At 34.7% G+C, this 25,701-nt stretch overlaps 2 protein-coding genes across 3 annotated transcripts; both read left to right on the forward strand.

Moving 5' to 3' along the window:
- Positions 1-8,012: 8,012 nt before the first annotated feature.
- LOC118032445 (putative disease resistance RPP13-like protein 1) lies at positions 8,013-11,747 on the forward strand. The gene is made up of 2 exons (XM_035037158.2): positions 8,013-8,435; positions 9,193-11,747. Exons 1-2 carry the CDS (start codon positions 8,118-8,120, stop codon positions 11,605-11,607), a joined length of 2,733 nt encoding a protein of 910 aa, XP_034893049.1. The 5' UTR covers positions 8,013-8,117; the 3' UTR covers positions 11,608-11,747.
- A 4,286-nt stretch (positions 11,748-16,033) lies between these two features.
- LOC118032443 (putative disease resistance RPP13-like protein 1) lies at positions 16,034-19,973 on the forward strand. Of its 2 annotated transcripts, none has more exons than XM_035037156.2 (2): positions 16,034-16,461; positions 17,238-19,973. In XM_035037156.2, exons 1-2 carry the CDS (start codon positions 16,168-16,170, stop codon positions 19,299-19,301), a joined length of 2,358 nt encoding a protein of 785 aa, XP_034893047.1. In that variant the 5' UTR covers positions 16,034-16,167; the 3' UTR covers positions 19,302-19,973. The 2 variants fall into 2 exon arrangements, with proteins under 2 accessions (XP_034893047.1, XP_034893048.1); XM_035037157.2 differs by having other exon boundaries at positions 16,329-16,461; positions 17,225-19,973.
- The last annotated feature ends 5,728 nt before the right edge of the window (positions 19,974-25,701 follow it).

Raw genomic sequence — 25,701 nt, forward strand, 5'->3', positions numbered from 1 at the left:
CGGCCATGGCGGGGGTCAGCAGCACACATCATGTTTTAGAACCCATATTCCAACATCTTTTTATCTACGAATATCATTGGAATCTCCACAAACTCACTCTCAATTCTAAAACAGACTCTAATTAGTCTAAAACTCAAAATCATATTAAAACAAAACAAACCTTTTGGATTACGATCTAATCTTTCAGCTAGCATGATTAAATAATAAAACCATCTTCATTGAATTCTTCTCTTTAAGATGAACATCGTCATTGAACTCTTCTCTTTAAGGTTTTGTACACTTTGTAGACAATAACAGGCTGCACAAGCTATTCGAAATTTACTATAATGTGGAGCATATATCTCTCCAGTCTAAGCTGAACTTGCACAAACTGTTGGATTGCCTTATTTGTTCTTGACATGATCAATCTTTAGCTTTTAAAATTATCAGTTGTTCGCTAATTGTTTATTAGTTGACACAGATGCATTATAGTTGCATTCAGTCTGTTTCTTTTCAGTAGATTTTCTTTTTCCAGTTAAATATTTTCACATATCAACTTGGTATCTATGGATATTGCAGTATCTTAGAGAGAACCAGACCTTTCTTGGCAAAGCTCGCTACTGGACAGAAACTTTTGCCAAGACCTCATCGCTTGGGGTCGAGGAAAAGGTAAAGATGTTAATAGTTTGTTTACTTTTCTCTCCAATCCTACAATCTTCTCTTCTAAGGATTTAACTCTAGAGACCAAGCTAGTCAAAATCATGGATTGGAGGGAAAAGGTGCTTGGAAATAAAAGAGTTTCTTTAGCGAGAGTATTGTGGAGGAATTTGTATAAAAAAGAAGAGATGTGGGAGAGGGAATCCGAGATCATGGAGAAATACCATTTTCTTGAGGACAAGTAAGAGTAGAAAGTTAATTATTTTAAAAATATGGTTTTTTTAAATCAGATTTTAAAGATAAAGATAAATCATTTGGAATTCGTAAAAGAAAATGGTTGTTTTTTTTGTTGGAAAAAAAGGTTTATTAGGAGGGGAGAGATACCATTTATTCTCCGGAACAGGTATGGCACATCAATCTTGAGAATAAAATTTTTATTAGGAGAGGAGAATGTGAAATCTAAGTATAAAACTTTACAAAAAAGAAAAAGAAAAAAAGAAGCAAGTTAAACTGCAATGTCAAAAGGCCTTACTTGGCTAATCGTGTTTCCATGAGAAGCAAAAGACTATACAAATTAACATCTTTAGCATAGTTTGATAAAAGATTTCGGTATATAACATAAGATAGAAAAGTATTAGGTAAATAGTATATTTTTACTAACCGCTAACAAAAAACACAAATTTATTAAAAAATGCTAATAAAAATAGCGATTGTATTAAAAAAATATTATTTTTGTTAGCGTCTATATTAAATAACTGTTAATAACAATAACGTTTGTTTATTAAACATACCCATTTCAATTTTAAATAACCATCATTAATAGAAATAGCAGTTATATTAAACAACCATTATTAATGTTAGTGTTGTATTCAATGATCGTTATTCATTAAAAAAATATATAAAAAATTAATTAAAATAAAATAAAATTTAAATTGAAAAAAATCACTTTTAAAAAACAAAAGGAAACCGACTATTCCTGTATTCCACCGAGACCCATTATTCAAATCCTGCAAAAGTTAAAAAAGGGACTCATTTCAATTTGGTGAAGAAATTTTTGTTTTAAAATTGAAATAACAGCTATTGTCGTTTTAAATAAATCTGTTATAAAATAATATATTTTTATTTTTTTAAAATTATTTTTGATACAGTATATTAAAATAATTTAAAAATATTTAAAAAATAGTAATTTTAAAAAAAATAAAATTTTTAATTTTTTACTTTAAAATTGAAATAGCCCTATTGTCGTTTTAAATAAATATATTTTAAATTTTTTTAATTTTTTTAAAATACAAAAATAAACAAGATTTAATTCAATAAAAGAGCCACGATGATGGTGGGCAGTTCTACTAGCTGTACATGTCGAATCCTTCTTGCTTGTGGCGGTTACTAAACTAACACGAAACAATACTAAGGCTCCGTTTGTTTGCAGGAAAGTTGTTTCCTTTTGGAAAGTGAATTCCGGGGAAAGTGAATTCCGGGGAAAGTGAATTCCGGGAAAGTATTTTTCGATGTTTGGCAGTGTTATGGAAAATGAACTGGAAAACACTTTCCAGTGTTTGTTTGTGTTATGGAAAATGAACTGGAAAATAATTTATTAATAAATTAATTTTTTTTCAGGTTTATCTAATATATATAAAATATTTAATCACTTACAATAAAAAAATAAAATCTAAAAAGTATAATAATGAATTTTTTTTATTATTTTATGCTATATTCATATATAGCTTATTTTATAAAATATAACTATTATGTGCAATCTCCATAGTTTTTTTTATTTTGTGGCAGCAAATCAATCAACGTTTTCATATTTGATTCTATCAATTCCCCTTATTAACAGTGTCATAACCCAATTTTTGAATAAAAAATACAAAATCAATGATTAAAAATATATTTGAGAATAGAGTTAAAATAACACAAATTCAAAGTTTAGGGATAAAATTATCAGATTTGGGAATAAATTGATCAAAAATTGAAGAATTAATAAGTTTGTGAACTTAATTAAACTTTGATTTAATTAATTAAATAAATTCAGGGACTTAATTGAAATGTATCCAAAAAAGGGCAAAATTAAAAGAAATTTTTATTTGCTTAGGGGTCCAATTGCAGAATTTCCAAAGTTCAGGGGTCAAATTGAAAACTCCCGTTTTGCAGCCAAAACGACACCGCTGCTAAGGAACAACCGTGCGTTCTTCTCCCTCCCGATTCAACAGGAGAGCTTCCGATTCATCAGGGGAGCTGATAATCTGCAACAAATCTGATCTTGGACCAAGTCTTTTGCCGATAAACTCGTTCGTGAATTCCAAAGACAGTCCTGCAAAGATAGGACGGAGGAGAGGGTTAGCTTGGCTATAAAAGGAAGAAGAAAACCCAGAAAAAAGGAGAGGGGGAGAGACGGAGGAAAATCAACCCAAAAAACCAGAAAAAACCCAGACGGGACGCAAGCACAACAGAGAAATAAACCAAGACGGGACGCAAGCAAAACACCAGAAACGAAACAAAAAAAAAATCAGAGAAAAACCCCAGCAATAGAAAAAAAAAGCACACAAAGAACCCAGAACCGGAGGCAGCAACAAAAAGGCAAGAAAACAGAAAGATATCAGAAAAGAAGGACCCAGAACCAAAATCATCGGGGAGAACCAGCATCATCATCAGCTTCGACCTTTTGCTTTCCTGCCCTCTGCTTCTTCTTCTCTCGGTCGTTTGTCTCCTTTCTGCTTCTGTTTTTTTTTTTTAGAAATGAAGGAACGTTTGCTTCTCATCAGCACGCGTGCTTCTGTGTGTAATGAGAAAGAAAGGAAAGTGTTTTCTTTTGTTTATTAAAAGGAAAACACTTTCCTCTGCTAAGGCTCCGTTTTTAGTTTTGACCGGAATTAAGTTTCCGTTGACTTGTTTTCCATATTGGTGCCAAACATGGGAAACTAAGAAAAATGGATTCCAGGAATTGGTTTTCCTAGAAACAAACCCAACATAAAGTAAAGGCTTAGAAAGGAATAAGAAAAGGAGAGTGGGAAAAAAGAAAAAACACTAATTGAGAATGATAGATATCTATAAATAAATTATTTTTTTCTTCAAATTAGAAATCGTTATTTCTATACACTATTGTCGCTAAAATTATAAAAAATCATTTTATAATTTATCATTATTTTCTATACATTATTGTTGCTTTTTTTTTCATATATATATTACAAATTTTCACTTGAAAGAGCAAAGCTATAAAATCCTCAATCTGAAATTCTGAAAGAGGTAGCGGCTGCTAAAAGCAACAACATTTTAGCTAAATAAATAAAGTTTGATGCCTTAATCATGCTGATAAAAAAGACTACCACATTGATGTTTTTTTTTTTTTCCCCCCTTTAAAATGCTGTATGTTTGTTCTCTTTATGCAATTCATTGGATTCTGCTTTTCACGGCCTTCTCTCTCACACCTTCCGCGAAGATCTACCATGGCTTCTGCTTTCTTCTCCTTTTTTTTTTCTCCCATCCTTTTGAGACTCTCGTCCTTCCGCAAAGATCCACCATAGCTCTTGAGTTGAGTGGAGGTCAATTATCTGTGCTGTCATTGAGGTTTTGGTCCCCAGGCTGTCCTCTCCTGAGGTTCGAGGCTTTTTCAAAAGGCACAAGCTCAATCAATGGAAAAGTTGAAGTTCATCTTTAAATCATCTTTAAATCATTCTCCTTTTTTATTTTTTTCACAAGTATTTAACCGTTCAATTTGTAAGAACATCGGTCTTTTTTATAAGCCAACAATTACACTTTTTAAATTTGCTATTATTATACTATACTTGGGAAAAATACTGTACATGTATTGTGAACATAAACTCATTACATCATGAACGATATTATAAATATAGAGTGTTTGCACTGTGGACAACACTATAGTGCCTGTGAAGAACAATGTCTTTTCTGTATTTAGTTAAAAATTATTGTTGTGCCTGCTTGGTAGCTAAACCCAAAAGCATTGGGCCTGGTTCGCAGCTAGACCCAAATTTGGGTCCAGTGCCCAACAACGTTGGCCGAGTTTGTTTAATTCAAATTCTAGGCCTACAATTTGCTTTGAGTAAACCGATCGACCTGCTAAATCAACCCAGTAACTCAGCAAAAACCTGGTAGAGACCTTTTTTTTTCATATTTTTTTGTTGGTTACTAATTCTTTTCAAAGTTCACTATATAAATAATATTTTAAACTTAATTTTTTTACAACATGTATAGCTTATATTCACATGAATTATTTTTTAATTTTTTTATATAAATTAATAAAACATTAAATATTTTTTTAAAAATTTTCTGGGTGACCCGAGACCTCGACTGAGTCTGTTTCATTCAATATTTTGGGTCTGCAATTGGCCTGAAGTAAGGGTTAACCCGAAACTCAGGTGACTTGACAAAAAACCCAGTAGAGACCTTTTTTCTTTCTTTCTCAAATGTGTTTTTTTTTTCCTATCTAGAGACCTCCTTTTTTTTTTCATATTTTTTCCGTTAGTTACTAACTTATTTCAAAGTTCACTATATAAATATTAGAATAATATTTTATTTTTGCAATGTGGGATTTGAAGCCTTTTAATAAAAATACTCTATGTTTATAAGAAAAAAAGTAATGTTTTTTCAATGTAGGATAAAAAACCTTTTTGATTTAAAATACTTCAACTTAAAAGAATAAGATAGTATCTTTTCAAAGTGGGATAAAAAACCTTTTGAAATAATCTTTTAAACTTAATTGTTTACAACATGTATAGCGTATATTCACATGGATTATTTCTAAATTTTTTCATATAAAATATTAAAACCTCAAATATTTTTTTTTTAATTTTTCTGAGTTGACCCGAGTCAACCCATGTAACGCGGGACTCGGCCCCTTAGTCGGGTCAACCTCTAGGCTGGGTTTGATAACTATGGTTTCCATGAAAATATAACTTTAAATAATGCAATTGAAATGAAATAAAGTGACGTGAGCAGTTAAAAAACTAAAAACTGAAAAATACACCAAAACTCCTCTATTTTATTTTGTTCAGGGGCCTTTTTTAAAAAAATTTAATTTTTTTGTTATGTGTTTAATTTTCGGAGTGGTTTTTTTTGTTCATCTTTGGTTTGGTTTTTATATTTTATATAGATAAATTATATTTTTGAAAATAAAAAAATATTTATTGTGTAGCCTTACATGTTTTTTTTTCTTTTATTTTATTCAATCAATTTAATGTTTTTTTTTCAAGATTCAATATCCTGATCTACATTTGTCTTTCAGTTTTTCAAGTTTTATTTTTAGGTGTTATTAATATTTTTTTATTGATTTATTAACGAACATAATTCTTAGTTTATTTGATTACATATGTGCATAAACTTTTTGATTTGTTATGTTTTTTGAACTACCAAAATGCATCGAAAAAACCTACATAGATAAGTTTTTATGAAAAATAAAAATATTCACCGCGGGTCACATAACTAGTAATAATTATTATTATTTATGTGATAATTTTACCCATAGTTTTGAAACCCGGTCTGGCGGGTCGACCTGGGGCTGGAAGCAGGTCGGGTTAAAGAAAAAACAGGGGAAGAAAAAATCAGTGTGACCCGACTGCAAACTCGTTGAATTTTATTAACTTTTTATTTTTTTTTACTAAAATGACGTTGTTTTATTTTTTTAAAAAAAGTTTTTTGACCTGACCAACCTGGTGACCTGGTCAAAACCCGGAACTCGGGCCTTGGACCGGGCCGATATTAAAACTATGATTTTACCAATGTTTGTCAGCCTTATACCAAATACCCAAACGAAGTTTATTTTTCAAAAAATATTTTTGAACCTAACTCGTAGTTTTATAAGTTTACATTTTAGCCATTAACTTCATTTCCCACAGTTTCACTATTTGAATATTGAGTTTTGGTACTTGCAATTCTCCTAAAAGTACATTTTGGTTCCTAAATCTTTATAGTTTTAGCTATTTATATTTAATTCTAAAACTTCATTTTCCTCACATTTCAATTCCTTAATGTTAAGAGTATAGAGATAAAGTCGTTAGAGAAAAGAGAAGTATTTTGGTGAGTTGTATTTCAAGAAAAAAAATATGTTGATTTTAGTGTCAATAGATTTGTCTTTAAGAGGAGTTTAATGAATGTAGTTTTACATTTTAATCATGTTGTAAAAGAGAGATCGGTGTTTATAAAGTTTTTTTGTATGGTTTTATTTTCTGTAAGGTTCCAAGATATTTTTGGTTGAACAAAAGTTGAAATTTGAGTTTTGGTAGTCCAAAAACTTGGATTTTAATTTTCTAGTAGATAACGACATGTTATCTATCCAAGTGAACAACGTGTTATTTGTTCTACTAAAAACTAACTTAGATACATGTTTTATGTTTTTTTTTATTTATAATTAGAAAAACACGAAAGCCTGATTTTCTAGGTCAGAGGCGCCTGATCATTTCTGAAAATCAAGCGATTGAGCCTAGCCTTTGAAGCATAGGTGCCAATGAGCTCCATTCACTTGACCTTTAAATATTGCAGATGAATCTTTACAAAAGAATAAAATATATATTTTGTTATTGTGAATTTTTATTTTGTTTCTGTGAATTATTTATTCTTTTATTTTTCCTTAAAAGTGCATAAACAATTATCAAGACATGATTTTTTTTTTCTGCTTTACTGAAACTTTTTTTTTCAAATCATGAAGAGTTTATTTAGAAAAATGCTTCTAATAAAAAAAACATTTTTTCTTCAAAATAAAAAACAAATGAATAAGGAGAAGGGGATTTTGACCAAATAAATATTTTTTTTCCTTATGAATTTAAATTATTAGAATTCTTAAGAATATTGATTTTAATTACTTTAAGTTTTAATTGAAAAAATCATGTTATTAATAAAAAAACGTGTTTAGTCAAAATAGGAAAAAGAAAATAGAAGATGAGGATTTTGGCAAAAATATTTTTTTTATATAAAATTTAAATCACTCAAACTCTTTCAAATATTTATTTTAATTTCCATAGAATTAAATAAAAAAAATAACTATGAAAATGGTCTCGCTGTCTTTGTTATTTCCTCTATTATAATATTTAATGCATCCATAATATTATCGTCGACTAACATGACTCTTTTCAATACTTATCTTTTACTTTTTCTTAGAAAAATCAACTTCTTAATTTAATCTTAAAATTATTGTATTAAACAAATATATTATCTTTTTATTCTTCAATTAAAAAATTTATTAATACTATAAAACACAACAATAATACCAGTACCTTAATCGTGGAGCGCTAATACAATATAATATAATTAATATAATTTTCTTGCCTCTTCTTTTCCTTTAAAATCTACGTATTCCCTTCATGCAATCCAGTGGCTTAAATTAGCTTTCTACTACTATCATTCTCTCTCACAGAATCACACTCTCACAGAATAAATAATTCCCTTTTGCAAAAATCCACCAAGGCTCCTGCTTTCTACTTCTCTTGTTCTCTCACTTATTCCCACCCTCACCCTCTCTGCAAAAATCCACCATGGCTCTGGCGTTGATCGGAGGATCAATTCTCTCTCCTGTCATTCAGGTTTTGGTCGACAGGTTGGCCTCTCGTCAGGTTCTGGGCTTCTTCAAAAGCCACAAGCTCGACGATGGTCTCCTGGAAAAGCTGAAAGAAACACTGAATACTGTCAACGGACTACTCGACGATGCGGAGGAGAAGCAGATTACAAATCGTGCTGTGAAGAACTGGCTTAATGATGTTAAACATGCTGTCTATGAAGCCGAGGACATATTGGATGAGATTAATTATGAAGATCTACGATCCAAGGACATTGATCGACCTGACAGCAATCGGGTAAGCATTATAGTTCTTGCACTTATAGACCTTGCTTCCTCATAAAAATAATTTCAGGCATGGTGGTTGTCTTTGTGTGAGTTTTAATTAAAGAGTATTCATTTTAAGCAACTAATATATATTATTGGCTTTTTGGTGTCTGTGGTGAAATTATGCTTGCAAATTCTCATTTATTAATTAGTTTTCTAAACATGGGCTTTGGATTTTTAAAATCTGAATTATTTATATAAATTTTTGTCAATTTTAATTAAATTATATATTTTTTATAAGAACATAAATGGATATTACTTGTTCTGAAAAAAACAAGGGATACAAAATTGAATTGTCTTTCAATATTTTTAGTGATGAATTATTAGGACTTACGACGATTCAAAACACGTTATTATAAATATTAATTTTCTTAGTAATTATATATATAATAATCACCAAGAATTATGCACTGATTTTTTATTAGCATAATTATAAATTGAAAACAATTATTTTTTAAAATAAAATTATTTTTCCATTTTTAATTTAAAAAAATTAATTTCATTATAGATATAAAAATAATATGATATAGTAAGGGCTTTGAAAATAACTAATGGCATTTAATCAATATCTTTTTAAAACTTGATTCACTGCTTAATTACATTAAGTTAGCATCAACAATCGTAAATTCTTGAAAAAGACCTGTAGAAGGAAAATGTTTTTGTTTCGAAATTATAAAATCATAATGTTTTCCTGAATTCTATCTCATATATTTAGTCCACCATTGCAGGTAAGGGATCGGGTTCCATTTCTAAATCCAGCTAATAGAAGGATGAAAGAGATGGGAGCAGAGTTACAAAAGATCCTTGAGAAGCTTGAACATTTACTTAAACACAAGGGTGATCTGCACCACATAGAAGGTACTGCTGGATGGAGACCATTGTCAGAGAAAACAACTCCACTGGTTAATGAATCTCTTGTATATGGAAGGGACGCTGATAAGGAAGCCATAATGGAGCACTTGTTGACACAACACAACACGGATGGTTCAAATTTATGTGCGGTCCCTATTGTGGGAATGGGCGGGATTGGTAAAACCGCTCTTGCTCAGCTTATCTACAACGACGAAAGGGTAGATCAGTGCTTCCAACTCAAGGCCTGGGTCTGGGCTTCTCAACAATTTGATGTTGCCAGGATTATTAAGGATCTTCTTGAAAAGATCAACGCAAGTACTTGCCGCACCAAAGAACCAGATGAATCTCTAATGGAGGCAGTGGAAGGGAAAAAACTTCTACTTGTTCTAGATGACGCGTGGAACATTGAGTACAATGAATGGGATAAATTACTGCTCCCTTTGCGGTATGTGGAGCACGGAAGTAAGATTGTCGTGACAACACGGGAAGAAGATGTAGCAAGAGTCACGCAAACTGTCATCCCCTCTCACCGCTTGAATGTAATCAGCGATGAAGATTGCTGGGAGTTGTTTGCAAGGCATGCATTTAGCAGTGCAAATTCTGGAGCATTCTCACACTTGGAAACATTTGGCAGAGCAATAGCGAGAAAGTGCAAAGGTTTGCCGCTGGCAGCGAAAACTCTTGGGGGTCTTCTGCATTCCGAAGGAGATGTCAAGGAATGGGAGAAGATATCCAATAGCAACATGTGGGGTTTGTCGAATGAAAACATCCCTCCAGCTCTAACATTGAGCTATTATTATCTCCCTTCACACCTCAAACGTTGTTTTGCTTATTGTGCAATATTTCCCAAGGGTTCTAAAATCGAGAAGCATAGATTAATCACTGAATGGATGGCACAAGGTTTTTTAGTCCAGCCCAGAGGCGTTGAGGAGATGGAAGATATAGGTGAAAAATACTTTGATGATCTTGTCTCCAGGTCACTTTTCCAGCGATCAACTCGTGATTCTATTTTCAGAATGCATGACCTCATAAGTGATTTAGCTGACTACGTGTCAGGAGAATTTTGCTTTAAGCTTGGTATTAATGAATCGGGCTGTGGGTTGCAGGGTGAACATTCATGCTCGCTTCCCGAAAGGACTCGTTATTTATCAATCACTTCAGGGGTACCATATGGCGGAGGACTTCGGATATTTCGTAGTATTCATGGAGTCCAACATTTGCGCGCCTTGTTTCCGCTGAATTTTTTTGGGGAAGCTGATAGTGAGGCACTGAATGACATCTTGCCAAATCTTAAGCGCTTGCAAATGCTATCTTGCAACATGAAACATCTGCGGCTCTTGGACCTTTCTTACACCGCCATTGGAACGTTACCTGCAAATGTGTGCACCTTGTACTATTTGCAAACTCTATTGTTAAGAGAGTGTCGATATCTCATGGAGTTGCCATCCAACATTTCCAACTTGGTCGACTTACAACATCTTGATATTGAAGGGACAAATTTGAAAGAGATTCCACCAAAAATGGGGAAACTCACGAAGCTTCGAACTTTGCAATATTACATTGTGGGAAAAGAGAGCGGGTCTAGCATGAAAGAGCTGGGGAAGCTCTCACATATAAGGAAAAAGCTTTCTATTCGGAATCTCAGAGATGTTGCAAATGCTCAAGATGCTCTGGATGCCAATTTGAAGGGTAAGAAGAAGATTGAGGAGTTGGGATTGACGTGGGATGGCAATACGGATGACACACGGCACGAGAGAGAAGTACTTGAGAGATTGGAGCCTTCTGAAAATGTGAAAGAGCTTGCCATTATTGGTTACGGGGGTACAACGTTTCCAGGCTGGCTTGGAAACTCTTCTTTCTCAAATATGGTAGGATTGACTCTTTCTGGATGTAAGAACTGCATCTCCTTACCTCCACTGGGGCAGCTTTCATCTCTAGAAGAGCTCCAAATTAAAGGATTTGATGAAGTCGTGGCAGTTGGCTCTGAGCTCTATGGAAGTGACTCTTCGATGGAGAAGCCATTTAAATCCCTCAAAATATTAAAGTTCAAGGGGATGAAAAAATGGCAGGAATGGAATACAGATGTAGCTGGTGCTTTCCCTCATCTTGCAGAGCTCTGCCTAGCTGGTTGTCCCGAGTTAACAAATGCCTTGCCTAGTCACCTTCCTTGTTTATCGATGCTTTCTATTGAAGAATGTCCGCAGCTTGTGGTTTCAATTCCAGAGGCTCCCATGCTCAACGTAATCAAAGTATGTGGGGTTCGTCGAATGAAAACATCCCTCCAGCTCTAACATTGAGCTATATATTATTATCTCCCTTCACATCTAAAACGTTGTTTTGCTTATTGTGCAACATTTCCCAAGGGTTGGTTATTCACTAAGGATGGATTAATCACTGAATGGATGGCACATGGTTTTCTAGTTGGTTATAATTTTTAGTTTTTTAGATCTTAATTAATTTTGTTGTATTATTTTGCCATCTACTAAAACTCGATCTCGATCTGTCCTTCATCAAATGAAGTATATATATCATGCTAAAATTGGTAATGGGGGTTTCGACGAATATAAAAATTAAAATAAAATAAAATAAATGTGTTTTGAGAGTGATAAAATAATTTCAAGGAATTATAATGAAAAATAAATATAAAAGTAAACAAATAACTTTGTGAAAAAGTGTTTGTGTAAATCTCGGTTAAAAATCAGTAATGTTATCATGAAATTATAGTAAATTTATAAATAAAACAAATTGTGAAATGGAAAAATAAATATATTATATAGTCTCCAGAAATTAGTAAAATAACTTATATAGTTCTAGTAATGATTAAATAAAAAATTTGAATTTCAACATAAAATCACATATTGACTAGTTTTATGCTAGCATGACTCTCAATCCAACCACCTAATTGAGTTGAAAGTGCACTAGGTGCCTCCTAACATGTTGCTTTATCTTGAGTTAAAAGTTTAGGGTAGGCCATGAGAGAATATCAACAATTAGACTAAAAATAATATGCAGGCTCATTATTAATATTTTCATAAATAAGCTGGAAAAATTAAAAATTTAGCTTTTCTTCCCCTCTAAACGATAGTGCTAAAACAATTAGAATAGAAAAAATATATTAAGGTACAGATTATCAGAATGCATAATTTTATATTTTTTTTCAAACTCGTAAAATTAGTCTGATTTTACCGATTTTATCGAGTTTGAACAAGTTTGACCGAATTTGATCTGTTTTACTCATTTTTAAATTTTAATTCAATTTAACAAGTTACATATTATTAACTCGTAAATTTAAAAGATTGAAACTTTTGCAGGCTTTGAACACTGGGTTTTGGTTAAAAAAGGGACTCATTTCAATTTGGTGAAGAAAAGTTTGCTTTAAAATTGAAACAACCGCTACTGTCGTTTTAAATAAATTCATTATAAAATAATTTATTTTTATTTTTAAAAAATTATTTTTGATATTAGTGTATTAAAATAATTTAAAAATATTAAAAAATTATTAATTTAAAAAAAATTAAATTTTTTTAAAATAATTTTAAAATATAAAAATAAACAAGATTTAATTCAATAAAATAGCCATGATGATGGCGGGCGGTTTACCAGCTGTACATGTCGGTTTACCAGATTTAATTCAAGATTTTAGCTAAATAAAAAAAGTTTGATGCCTTAATCATGCTGATAAAGAAGACTACCACATTGATGTCTTTTTTCTTTTCTTTTCTTTTTTTCCCTTTAAAATTATGTATGTTTGTTCTCTTTATGCAAGTCATTGGATTCTGCTTTCTGCGGCCTTCTCTCTCACACCTTCCGCGAAGATCCACCATGGCTCTGGAGTTGAGTGGAGGTCAATTATCTGTGCTGTCATTGATGAGGTTTTGGTCCACAGGCTGTCCTCTCCCGAGGTTCTAGGCTTTTTCAAAAGGCACAAGCTCAATCAATGGAAAAGTTTAAGTTCATCTTTAAATTATTCTCTTTTTTTTTTTTTTTTTCACAAGTATTTAACCGTTCAATTTGTAAGAACATCAGTCTTTTTTATAAGCCAACAATTACACTTTTAAAATTTGCTATTATTATACTATACTTGCGAAAAACATTGTCCGCGTACTGTGGATATAAACTTATTATACCTGTGGAGAGCATTGTTTTTTCCTGTATTTAGTTAAAAATTGTTGTTGAGTTTGACTAGGTAGCCTAACCCAAAAGCATTGGGTCTGGTTTGGAGAAACCAGTCAACCCGCCGAGTCAATCCGGAACCCGGGTGATCTTACAAAAACCTGACAGAGATCTATTTTTTTTCTTCATATTTTTTAGTTGGTTACTAACTCATTTTAAAATTTACTATATAAATAATCTTTTAAACTTAATTGTTTACCGCATGTATAGCCTATATCCACATGGATTGTTACTTAATTGTTTTTATATAAAATATCAAATATATTTTTTAAATTTTTTTTTGGGTGACCCAGGGCCTTGGCTGGTTCTGTTTCATTCAATATTCGGGTTTGCAATTAGCCCGGAGTAACCGGTTGACCCGCCGAGTCAACCCGAAACAGATACAATCCCACTCCCCTCCCTCCCTCCCTCCCTCCCTCCTCCGTAGCATAGCACCCCTTTTCACTTTCTGAAGACATGACTCCACTGTCTGCCTGGTATCAATAGCATGTGGAGGGGTGATGGTGTGGGGAGCCTCTTTTGGTGATTGTCATCCTTGTGACCACAAAAAAAAGAATCTATATTGATTGAGACTGGGCTCTCTCTTTACTAAACATGCATCATGACCCTTGTATCATGTTGATTCATAAAATGAATATTGATGAAAAAAGAAAAAAAAAAAAAAAAGAAGAAGGAAGGATCATCCATTTGCTACACAAATACCAAGGATCTTATATTATAAAAAAATTGCCAGGCTACACTTGTTTGGTTATTTATATCAAAAAAATATATTTAAAAGTGTTAATAATGAGAAGATTCTACAAAATTTTCAACATATAAAATCTTTTTTATAAGCCAACAATTACACTTTTTAAATTTGCTATTATTTTAATTATTATTTATGTGATAATTTCACCCATGTTTTTTTTAGCCTTTTACCAAATACCTTCTAATTAATAGTAATGCCAAATGAAGTTTTTTTAAAAATATTTTTGAGCTAATTTTATGTGTTTATATTTTAGCTGTAAACTTCATTTCTCACATGTTTCACTCTTTGACTATTGAGTTTTGTTCTTGGAAATTCTCATTAAAGTTCACTGTGGTTCCTTTTTTTTTTTTTTTTCCTGTTTTAGCTAGCTATTTATATTTAATTTTAAAAATTTATTTTCCTAACATTTCAATTCCTTGATGTAGCAAGTATAGAGAGAAAAATACGATGAAAAAAAAAAAGAACAAAGAAGTATTTTGTGAGTCATATTTCAAGAACATAAATATTAATTTTAGTGTTAATAGATTTGTCTTTTAAAAATAAGTTAAATCAATGTGATTTTACTGTTTAACCATGATAGAAAAGACAAATTGGTGTTTATAAAGTTTTTTTGTATGGTTTTTTTTAAGGTTCCCAATATATTTTTGGTTAAAAACAAGTTGAAATTTAAGAGTTTGGTAGTCCAAAATGTTGATTTCTAATTTCCTCCTAGACAACAACATATTATTTGCTAAAGTGAATAACATGTTATTTTTTTTTATTTCAAAAAAATCTTAGACAAATAACATGTTGTATGCTTTATATATATATATATATATATAAACAACGCAAGCCTAACCTTTTAGATTCAATAGAGGCTGATCATGTAGCAAATCAAGCATTTGAGCCTAGCCTTTCAAAGCATGGGTGCGCATGAGCTTCATTCACTTGGCCTTTAAATATTGCACATGAATCTTTACAGAGGAAAAAATATATTTTTTGTTATTGTGAATTTTTTTTTTATGTGAATTAATTATTCTTTTATTTTTCCTTACAAGTGCATAAAAATTATAAAGACATAATTTATTTTTTTTTACTGAAACTTTCTTTTCAAATCATGATGATTTTTTATTTTAAAAAATGCTTCTAATAAAAAAAGACATGTTTTCTTCAAAATAAAAAACAAATAAATAAGGAAAAGGGAGTTTTGACCAAAGAAACGTTTTTTTTCCTCGTGGATTTTAAATTATTAGAATTCTTGAGAATATCGGTTTTAATATCTTTAAGTGTTAATTGAAAAAAGGGTTTTATTAATAAAAAATATTTGTGTATTCAAAATAGGAAAATAATATAAGAGATGAAGAATTTGAAAAAAAAAATTCTATAAAATTTAAATCATCCAAACTCTTTCAAATATTTATTTTAATTGCCATATAATTAAATAAAAATTAACTATAAAAATGGTCTCGCTGTCTTTTCTATTTCCTTTATTATAATATTTATATGTATCTATGGTTTGCTTTTTTATTAGAAAAATCAACTTCTTAATTTAAATTTAATCTTGAATTAACATTCATGTTTTTTTTTTACAGTTTATATATTTTTAAATTTATTGTATTAAACACATATATTATCTTTTTATTCTTCGATTAACAAATTTATTTATTTATTTTTGTTGAAATTTGTTAATATAGTATAAAAACACAACAATAATACCTGTACCTGAATCGTGGAGCGCTGATACAATATAATATAATTAATATAATTTTCTTGTCTCTTCTTTTGCTATATAGTCTACGTATTCCCGTCATGCAATTCAGTGGCTTAATTATCATTCTCTCTCACATAATCACTTTCTCACCCTTCCGCAAAAATCCACCAAGCCTCCTGCTTTCCACTACTCCTTTTCTCTCACATATTCCCACCCTCACCCTTTCTGCAAAAATCCACCATGGCTCTGGAGTTGATCGGAGGATCAATTCTCTCTGCTCTCATTGAGGTTCTGGTCGACAGGTTGGCCTCTCGTGAGGTTCTGCGCTTCTTCAAAAGCCACGAATTACTCGATGATGATCTTCTGGAAAAGCTGAAAGAAACACTGAATACTGTCAACGGACTACTCGACGACGCGGAGGAGAAGCAGATTACAAAGCTTGCTGTGAAGAACTGGCTTAATGATGTTAAACATGCTGTCTATGAAGCCGAGGACATATTGGAGGAGATTAATTATGAATATCTACGATCCAAGGTAAGCGTATAGTTCTTGCACTTATAGACCTTGCTTCCTCATAAAAATAATTTCAGGCATGGTGGTTGTCTTTCTGTGAGTTTTAATTAAAGAGTATTCATTTTTAAGCAACTAATATATATTATTGGCTTTTGGTGTCTGTGGTGAAATTATGCTTGCAAATTCTCATTTATTAACTAGCTAGTTTTCTAAACATGGGCTTTGGATTTTTAAAATCTGAATTATTTATATAAATTTTGTCAATTTTAATTAAATTATATATTTTTTATAAGAGCATAAATAAATTTTAATTGTTCTGAAAAAATAAGGGATATAAAATTGAATTGTCTTTCAATATTTTTAATGATGAATAATTAGGACTTACGAGATTCAAAACCCATTATTATAAATATTAAATTTCTTAGTATATATATATATAATAATCACCAAGAATTATGCACTGATTTTTTATTAGCACAATTAGACTCTGAAATGATATTTTATACATGAAAGCTTCATATCTTTGTTTTAAGTATTAAAAATAAATACTTTACTTTTAATATAATATAATAAGGGCTATGAAAATCACTAATGACATTTAATCACTATCTTTTTAAAACTTGAATTTTACTGCGTGCATTAAGTTAGCATCAACAATTGTAAATTCTTGAAAAAGATCTATAGAAAGAAAACTTATTAATTCTCTAGATGTAAAAATCTTAATGTTTATGTTTTGATATTAAAAAATCATAATGTTATACTGAATTCTATCTCATATATTTAGTCCACCATTGCAGGGAGGGAATCTGTTTACATTTCCAAATCCAGCTAATAGAAGGATGAAAGAGATGGAAGCAGAGTTACAAAAGATCCTTGAGAAGCTTGACCGTTTACTTAAACACAAGGGTGATCTGCGCCACATAGAAGGTACTGGTGGATGGAGACCATTGTCAGAGAAAACAACTCCACTGGTTAATGAATCTCATGTATATGGAAGGGATGCTGATAAGGAAGCCATAATGAAGCACTTGTTGACACAACACAACACCGATGGCTCAAATTTTTGTGCGGTTCCTATTGTGGGTATGGGCGGGATTGGTAAAACCACTCTTGCTCAGCTTATCTACAACGACAGAAGGGTAGATGAGTGCTTCCAACTCAAGGCCTGGGTCTGGGCTTCTCAACAATTTGATGTTGCCAGGATTATTAAGGATATTCTTGAAAAGATCAACGCAAGTACTTGCCGCACCAAAGAACCAGATGAATCTCTAATGGAGGCAGTGAAAGGGAAAAAACTTCTTCTTGTTCTAGATGACGCGTGGAACATTAAGTACAATGAATGGGATAAATTACTGCTACCTTTGCGGTATGTGGAGCAAGGAAGTAAGATTGTCGTGACAACACGGGATGAAGATGTAGCAAGAGTCACGCAAACTGTCATCCCCTCTCACCGCTTGAATGTGATCAGCGATGAAGATTGCTGGAAGTTGTTTGCAAGGGATGCATTTAGTGGTGTAAATTCTGGAGCAGTCTCACACTTGGAAGCATATGGCAGAGAAATAGTGAGAAAGTGCAATGGTTTGCCGCTGGCAGCGAAAACTCTTGGGGGCCTTTTGCACTCCGTAGGAGATGTCAAGCAATGGGAGAAGATAACCAATAACAGTTTGTGGGGTTTGTCGAATGAAAACATCCCTCCAGCTCTAACATTGAGCTATTATTATCTCCCTTCACACCTCAAACGTTGTTTTGCTTATTGTGCAATATTTCCCAAGGGTTCTAAAATCGAGAAGCATAGATTAATCACTGAATGGATGGCACAAGGTTTTTTAGTCCAGCCCAGAGGCGTTGAGGAGATGGAAGATATAGGTGAAAAATACTTTGATGATCTTGTCTCCAGGTCACTTTTCCAGCGATCAACTCGTGATTCTATTTTCAGAATGCATGACCTCATAAGTGATTTAGCTGACTACGTGTCAGGAGAATTTTGCTTTAAGCTTGGTATTAATGAATCAGGCTGTGGGTTGGAGGGTGAACATTCATGCTCGCTTCCAGAAAGGACTCGTTATTTATCAATCACTTCAGGGGTACCATATGGCGGAGGACTTCGGATATTTCGTAGTATTCATGGAGTCCAACATTTGCGCGCCTTGTTTCCGCTGAATTTTTTTGGGGAAGCTGATAGTGAGGCACTGAATGACATCTTGCCAAATCTTAAGCGCTTGCAAATGCTATCTTTATGTTATCTACACGATATTTCTTCTCAGTTGCTAAATTTCATTGGCAACATGAAACATTTGCGGCACTTGGACCTTTCTTACACCGCCATTGAAAGGTTACCTGCAAATGTGTGCACCTTGTACTATTTGCAAACTCTATTGTTAAAAGAGTGTCGATATCTCATGGAGTTGCCATCCAACATTTCCAACTTGGTCGACTTACAACATCTTGATATTGAAGGGACAAATTTGAAAGAGATTCCACCAAAAATGGGGAAACTCACGAAGCTTCGAACTTTGCAATATTACATTGTGGGAAAAGAGAGCGGGTCTAGCATGAAAGAGCTGGGGAAGCTCTCACATATAAGGAAAAAGCTTTCTATTCGGAATCTCAGAGATGTTGCAAATGCTCAAGATGCTCTGGATGCCAATTTGAAGGGTAAGAAGAAGATTGAGGAGTTGGGATTGACGTGGGATGGCAATACGGATGACACACGGCACGAGAGAGAAGTACTTGAGAGATTGGAGCCTTCTGAAAATGTGAAAGAGCTTGCCATTATTGGTTACGGGGGTACAACGTTTCCAGGCTGGCTTGGGAAACTCTTCTTTCTCAAATATGGTAGGATTGACTCTTTCTGGATGTAAGAACTGCATCTCCTTACCTCCACTGGGGCAGCTTTCATCTCTAGAAGAGCTCCAAATTAAAGGATTTGATGAAGTCGTGGCAGTTGGCTCTGAGCTCTATGGAAGTGACTCTTCGATGGAGAAGCCATTTAAATCCCTCAAAATATTAAAGTTCAAGGGGATGAAAAAATGGCAGGAATGGAATACAGATGTAGCTGGTGCTTTCCCTCATCTTGCAGAGCTCTGCCTAGCTGGTTGTCCCGAGTTAACAAATGCCTTGCCTAGTCACCTTCCTTGTTTATCGATGCTTTCTATTGAAGAATGTCCGCAGCTTGTGGTTTCAATTCCAGAGGCTCCCATGCTCAACGTAATCAAAGTATGTGGGGTTCGTCGAATGAAAACATCCCTCCAGCTCTAACATTGAGCTATTATTATCTCCCTTCACATCTAAAACGTTGTTTTGCTTATTGTGCAATATTTCCCAAGGGTTGGTTATTCACTAAGGATGGATTAATCACTGAATGGATGGCACATGGTTTTCTAGTCCAGCCCAGAGGCGTTGAGGAGATGGAAGAAATAGGCGAAAAATACTTTGATGATCTTGTCTCAGATAGAATTTGAGAAAATATTAATCTCTGTTTCTCTACTTAATAGTTCAGAGATTGTTCACATATATATACAAGTCTTGTTGTAGAGTCTGTTACAAGAAAACGAATATAACAGAAGAATAACTGCCAGCACAGCTGGCTTAACTAACATAACTAACTTTGATAACAAACTTTCAGTTACATAAGTTATATGTAACTGACTTTAACTAACTCCTTGGCTACGTAACAGACTCTTCCAGTGATGGTTTATCATCCCCCTGCAAGTGAAAGGGTCTGGGGACAATGCATAATTGTGATTTGAGGAACAAGAACCTGTCACTTGTGAGATGCTTAGTTAGTAAATCAGCTGGTTGTTCTTCAGTAGGAACAAACTGTAGTTGTAATTTGCCCTTGAGAACTTGGTCACGAATGAAATGGAGATCAATCTCGATGTGCTTCGTGCGGGCATGGAAAACAGGATTCTTCGCCAGGTGATAAGCATTGATATTATCATACTAGAGGAGAGGAATAGCAGGGGTAGAAACACATAACTCTTGTAGGAGGGCCTGTATCCATATGATTTCAGTAGTAGCTAAAACCAATCCTCGATACTCAGATTCAGCACTGCTGCGAGAAACTACCTTTTGTTTGGTGGAGGACCATAACACTAGGTTGTCCCCTAAATAAACAAGATAGCCACTCGCACTGCGGCGATCATCAAGTTGAGCACCCCAATCTGCGTCTGTGAAACCTTCAATTGTCAAATGAGGTGAAGGACGTAGCAACAAGCCATCATGCAATGTGCCTTTGAGATAGCGAAGTATTCTTTTGACAGAGAGCCAGTGAGCTGTGGTTGGTTGTTGCATGAACTGGTAGGCTTTATTAACAGCAAAAGCAATGTCAGGTCTAATAATTATAAGGTACTGAAGAGCACCTACGATACTGCGATACTGAGTGACCTCTTCCAGAGGAGCACCATCAAACTTGGACAAATTTTGCCCAACAGCGCTAGGAGTTTTGGCAGCTTTGGTGTTAAACATTGTTGTGCGATGCAGTAAGTCAGAGGTGTACTTGGTTTGGCTTAGATGCATAGAACCTTCAAGATAAGAGACTTCTATGCCCAAAAAATAGGAGAGTTGCCCCAAGTCTCGTAAAGCAAAAACAGAATCAAGCTTAGTAATGAGGGAAGAGATCTGGTGAGAGGAGCTCCCGGTGATGAGAATATTATCCACATAGATAAGGACTATCAGAGTTGTGGATGCACCAAAATGCAGAAACATGGAATTGTCAGTTCTAGAATGATGAAATCCCCATTGTAGAAGAGCAGAGCTAAGCTGTTGAAACCAAGCTCGTGGAGCTTGTTTCAAGCCATATAACGCTTTCCTCAATTTACAAACTTTGGTGGGAAATTGAGGACTCACATACCCTGAAGGTTGAGTCATATAAACCAGCTCCTCTAACTCACCATTGAGAAATGCGTTATGAACATCAAGTTGACGAATTTCCCACTGAAAACTGATGGCAACAGTTAAGATGACATGAATAGTAAAAGCTTTGACAACGGGACTAAAGGTTTCAAAATAGTCAAGGCCAAGAGTTTGATGATACCCTTTAGCCACAAGCGTGGCTTTGTATCTGTCTATGCTCCCATTTGGCTTGTACTTCAGCTTATATACCCACTTACAACCGATTATATTAGTGCCAGCAGGTTGGTCAACAAGATCCCAAGTGTGGTTTTTATGTAGAGCAGCAATCTCGATATCCATAGCTTGAATCCAATTCGAATCTCTGAGAGCCTGACTAAGAGATGATGGTTCTGAGACTTTTGTAGCAGATAGATCAAAAATAGGCTTTGTCTTTGTTATACCATGCATCAATCGGGTGGTCATTCGTGGAGCTGGGACAGAAACAGTATCCTGATCCTCAGGAATGGATGTAGATCCCGAATGAGAGATAGGAGTAGATATGGGACTACTCATAATCTGTGTATTGTCACTTGTAAAAGGTAAATCAGATTGTGGTGGTGAGGGACCGGTGTTTGTAGGTAAGGGATTGGGGAAAGGCAATATAGCAGGAGTGAGGATCTCTGCTGGTGAATCTTTGAGAGGAGGAGGTGTAGAGTGAAGAAATTTGGTTTCATCAAAGACAACATGGGGTGTAACATATACACGTTCAGTTAGAGGATCAAGGCACACATAACCTTTGTTTTGGAAGCTGTACCCAAGAAAGATACACTGAAGAGATCTGTATTGCAACTTGTGACTGTTATAGGGACGAATGAAAGGTTAACACATGCAGCCAAATACTCTGAAAGATTTGTACTCAGGAATTTTATGAAAAAGAACGTGATACGGGGAGACATTGTCTAATACCTTGCTTGGCATCCTGTTGATGAGGAAAGTGGCTGACTGAAAAGCATGTTGCCAAAACTTCATTGGTAGAGAAGCATGAACTAGGAGAGCCAACCCAGTTTCCACAAACATGTCTGTGTTTCCTCTCCACTCTCCCATTCTGAGTTGAAGTATAAGGACAGGAAAACCGATGCAAGATGCCAGACTGTTGAAGAAAAGTCATAAACGTTCGATATTCACCTCCATTATCAGATTGGAGACATTTTATAGTTGCATCAAACTGATTTTCTACTAGAAGTTTGAACTGTTTGAAAATTTGGAGAGCTTGATCCTTGGTTTCCAGAGGGTAGAACCATGTATATCGTGAGTAATCATCAAGAAAAAGGATGAAGTATCTTGCCCCTGATGTAGACTTGAGCATGGCAGGTCCCCAAATATCAATGTGAATGAGTTCCATAGGTTTGGAAGCACGAGAGAGTGAAAGAGAGGTAGGTAACCTGTGACTTTTGGCCATTTGACAAGAAGAACAAACTGAAGAACAGATAGCAGTTTTATTCCTTTCACAAGAAACATTACAACTTTGCATTACGTGAGTTACAATGTCTACAGCAGCATGGCCTAACCTGTGATGCCAAAGTTCCATTTTATTATGAACAGGATTGAGTCTATAGGAATGAATAGTGGAAAGATTACGAACTCCAACATATGCCATTTTCTTGTTTCTATGCAGTATTGGAAATCTGTAAAGCCCATTCTAGTTGAGAATAATAGAATGTGTTGGGTTGTGCCTTAGCCAACCTTCCTATTTATATAGAGACAGTAGAACACTGCAGTAACTGTAATGATTACAACATCCTATATTAGAATCCTATTCTGATAGATACATGAGTAACTGTAGTGATTACAACATCCTATATTAGAATCCTATTCTATAATATGCCCCCTCAAGCTGAGGGTGGGGGATCAACCCGAAGCTTGAATCGAAAAGCAGTAAAGGATGCAACAGGAAGCGGTTTAGTGAAGACATCGACAAGTTGATCTCGAGAGGGAATAAAACGAATCTGAATTTCTTTCTTGGCAACACGGTCACGAACAAAGTGATAATCCACTTCAACATGCTTAGTACGAGCATGGAAGATAGGATTTGCTGAGAGATAGGTAGCACCAAGATTATCACACCAAATGGTAGGGGCAGAGACTGAGGGAACCTGCAAATCTGTTAACAAGTATTGAAGCCAAATGACTTCAGCGGTACCATCAACAAGGGCTTTATACTCAACCTCAGTAGAGGAGCGAGCAACAGTGCGTTGCTTGCCGGATTTCCAAGAAATCGGCGTCTGACCAAAAAAGACAAGATAGCCGCCCGTAGACTTGCGATCATCAATACTACCAGCCCAATCTGCATCTATAAAGCCATGTAGAGAAAAAGAGGAGCCTCGAGTGATATGGAAACCATAAGATGTCGTACCTTTAAGATAACGTAAAATACGTTTGACAGCGACCCAATGAGAATCTGTAGGAGCATACATAAACTGACAGACTCTGTTAACAGCAAAGCATATATCTGGATGGGTGAAGGTAAGATATTGAAGAGCACCCACGATTTGATGAAATCGTGTAGGATCAGAGAATGAATGATCCGATAATAAAATGACTTTCGAAGGGGAGACTGGAGTATCAACTGGTTTGCAGGAAGTCATACCAGCTCGAGTGAGGATGTCAAGAATATATTTATGTTGACGCAGCATTAAACCCATACTGGTAGACTGAACTTCAATACCCAGAAAGTAGTGAACAACACCTAAGTCACGAAGCTTGAACTCAGAGCTGAGTAACTGTATAAGGTGATGAAGCATAGCAGAGTTGCTACCCGTGAGCAGAATATCATCAACATACACCAGGAGATAAAAGATATTAGTACCATCAGATAAGATAAACAGGGAGGTGTCAACCTTGGAAGCTCGAAAACCAATGGAGAGCAAAAAATCACTTAGACGAGTGTACCATGCTCTCGGTGCCTGTTTCAAACCATACAATGATTTGTGCAATCTACACACATGAGATAGAAGAGAAGAGTCAACGAAACCTGGAGGCTGTTTCATATAGACCTCTTCAGTAAGAACACCATTGAGGAAGGCATTATGAATATCAAGCTGATGAATCTTCCAATTTCACGAAACCGCAATAGAGAAAACCAATCGGACAGTGGCTTGCTTAATAACTGGACTGAAGGTTTCAGAATAATCAATACCTTCCTGCTGGGTAAAACCTCTAGCAACAAGGCGTGCTTTATAGCGCTCAATACTACCATCAACACGACGTTTGATCCGATATACCCATCTACTGCCAACAACTTCATCGAAGGATGAAATGGAACCAAAGACCAAGTGCGATTTTCGCGTAAAGCGGCGATCTCATCACACATAGCATTATGCCAAACTGCATATCGGTCAACATCAGAGAATGCAAAAGGCTCAGAAGAGGGAGAATACAGTACCCGTGTGGAGGTAGAAGTAGCGGCAGTGGAAGCAACTAGATTAGCTGTCTTCGGCTGCCGCGGTCTAAGAGTCATAGGATGTCTGCTGTGTGCTAGTGGAGACGCAGGGGAAGATGGTTGTAGCGAGGAGACCTGTGGCAGCTGATAAGAAGACAAATCAACTATAAGTTGCAGACCAGCGGGAGAGGATGATAAAGAAGTAGCCTCAAGCATAGGACTGTCAGTAGAGGAGGGGCTGGAGGTAGAGACTGAAGCGGCAGGAGTGTTAGCCAGGGAGGGCGAAGCAGAGGAGGGACTATAAAGTGCCCCAAGACCATGAGGAGAGGAGACCAATTGACGATCTGAACCTGCATCATAAGGGTTAGATAAACAAGCATGGGATGATGGCCAAGGGATGGGTGGAGGCTGTGGTCGGGTGGATGTTTGGAGTGGCAAAGCGGAGTGTTGTGGGCTGTTTGGGTGGCTAGTGAAAACGGGTAGCGATGGGTGGTTTAGCAAATTTAGAAGGGTGACAGTAGTGGGTGGGGTGAGGGTTGTGGTGGAGACCTTTGCAATCTGTTCAGAATTATCAAATGGAAACACATGTTCATGGAAGCGGACATGACGGGAAATATAAATACGGTGAGATGCAATGTCAAGACATCGATAACCAAGATGCGAGGAACTATATCCAAAAAACACACATGGAGAGGAACGAAAATCCAATTTATGATTATTATATGGACGCAGAAAAGGAAAACAAAGACACCCAAAGGTACGCAAAAAATGATAATCAGGAGACCGTTGAAATAAACAATCAAACGGAGAGCGATGGGAAAGAATAGGAGTAGGCATGCGATTTATAAGATAAACAGAGGTTTTAAAAGCATAATTCCATAATCGAAAAGGTTCTTTACATTGCCCTAAAAGAGTAAGACCTGTTTCCACAATATGCCTATGACGACGCTCTACTGTTCCATTTTGTTCATGAGTGTGGGGACAAATCA

This window comes from Populus alba, chromosome 17 (genome assembly GCF_005239225.2).
Source record: "Populus alba chromosome 17, ASM523922v2, whole genome shotgun sequence".
In the NCBI taxonomy this organism is placed as follows: Eukaryota; Viridiplantae; Streptophyta; class Magnoliopsida; order Malpighiales; family Salicaceae; genus Populus; species Populus alba.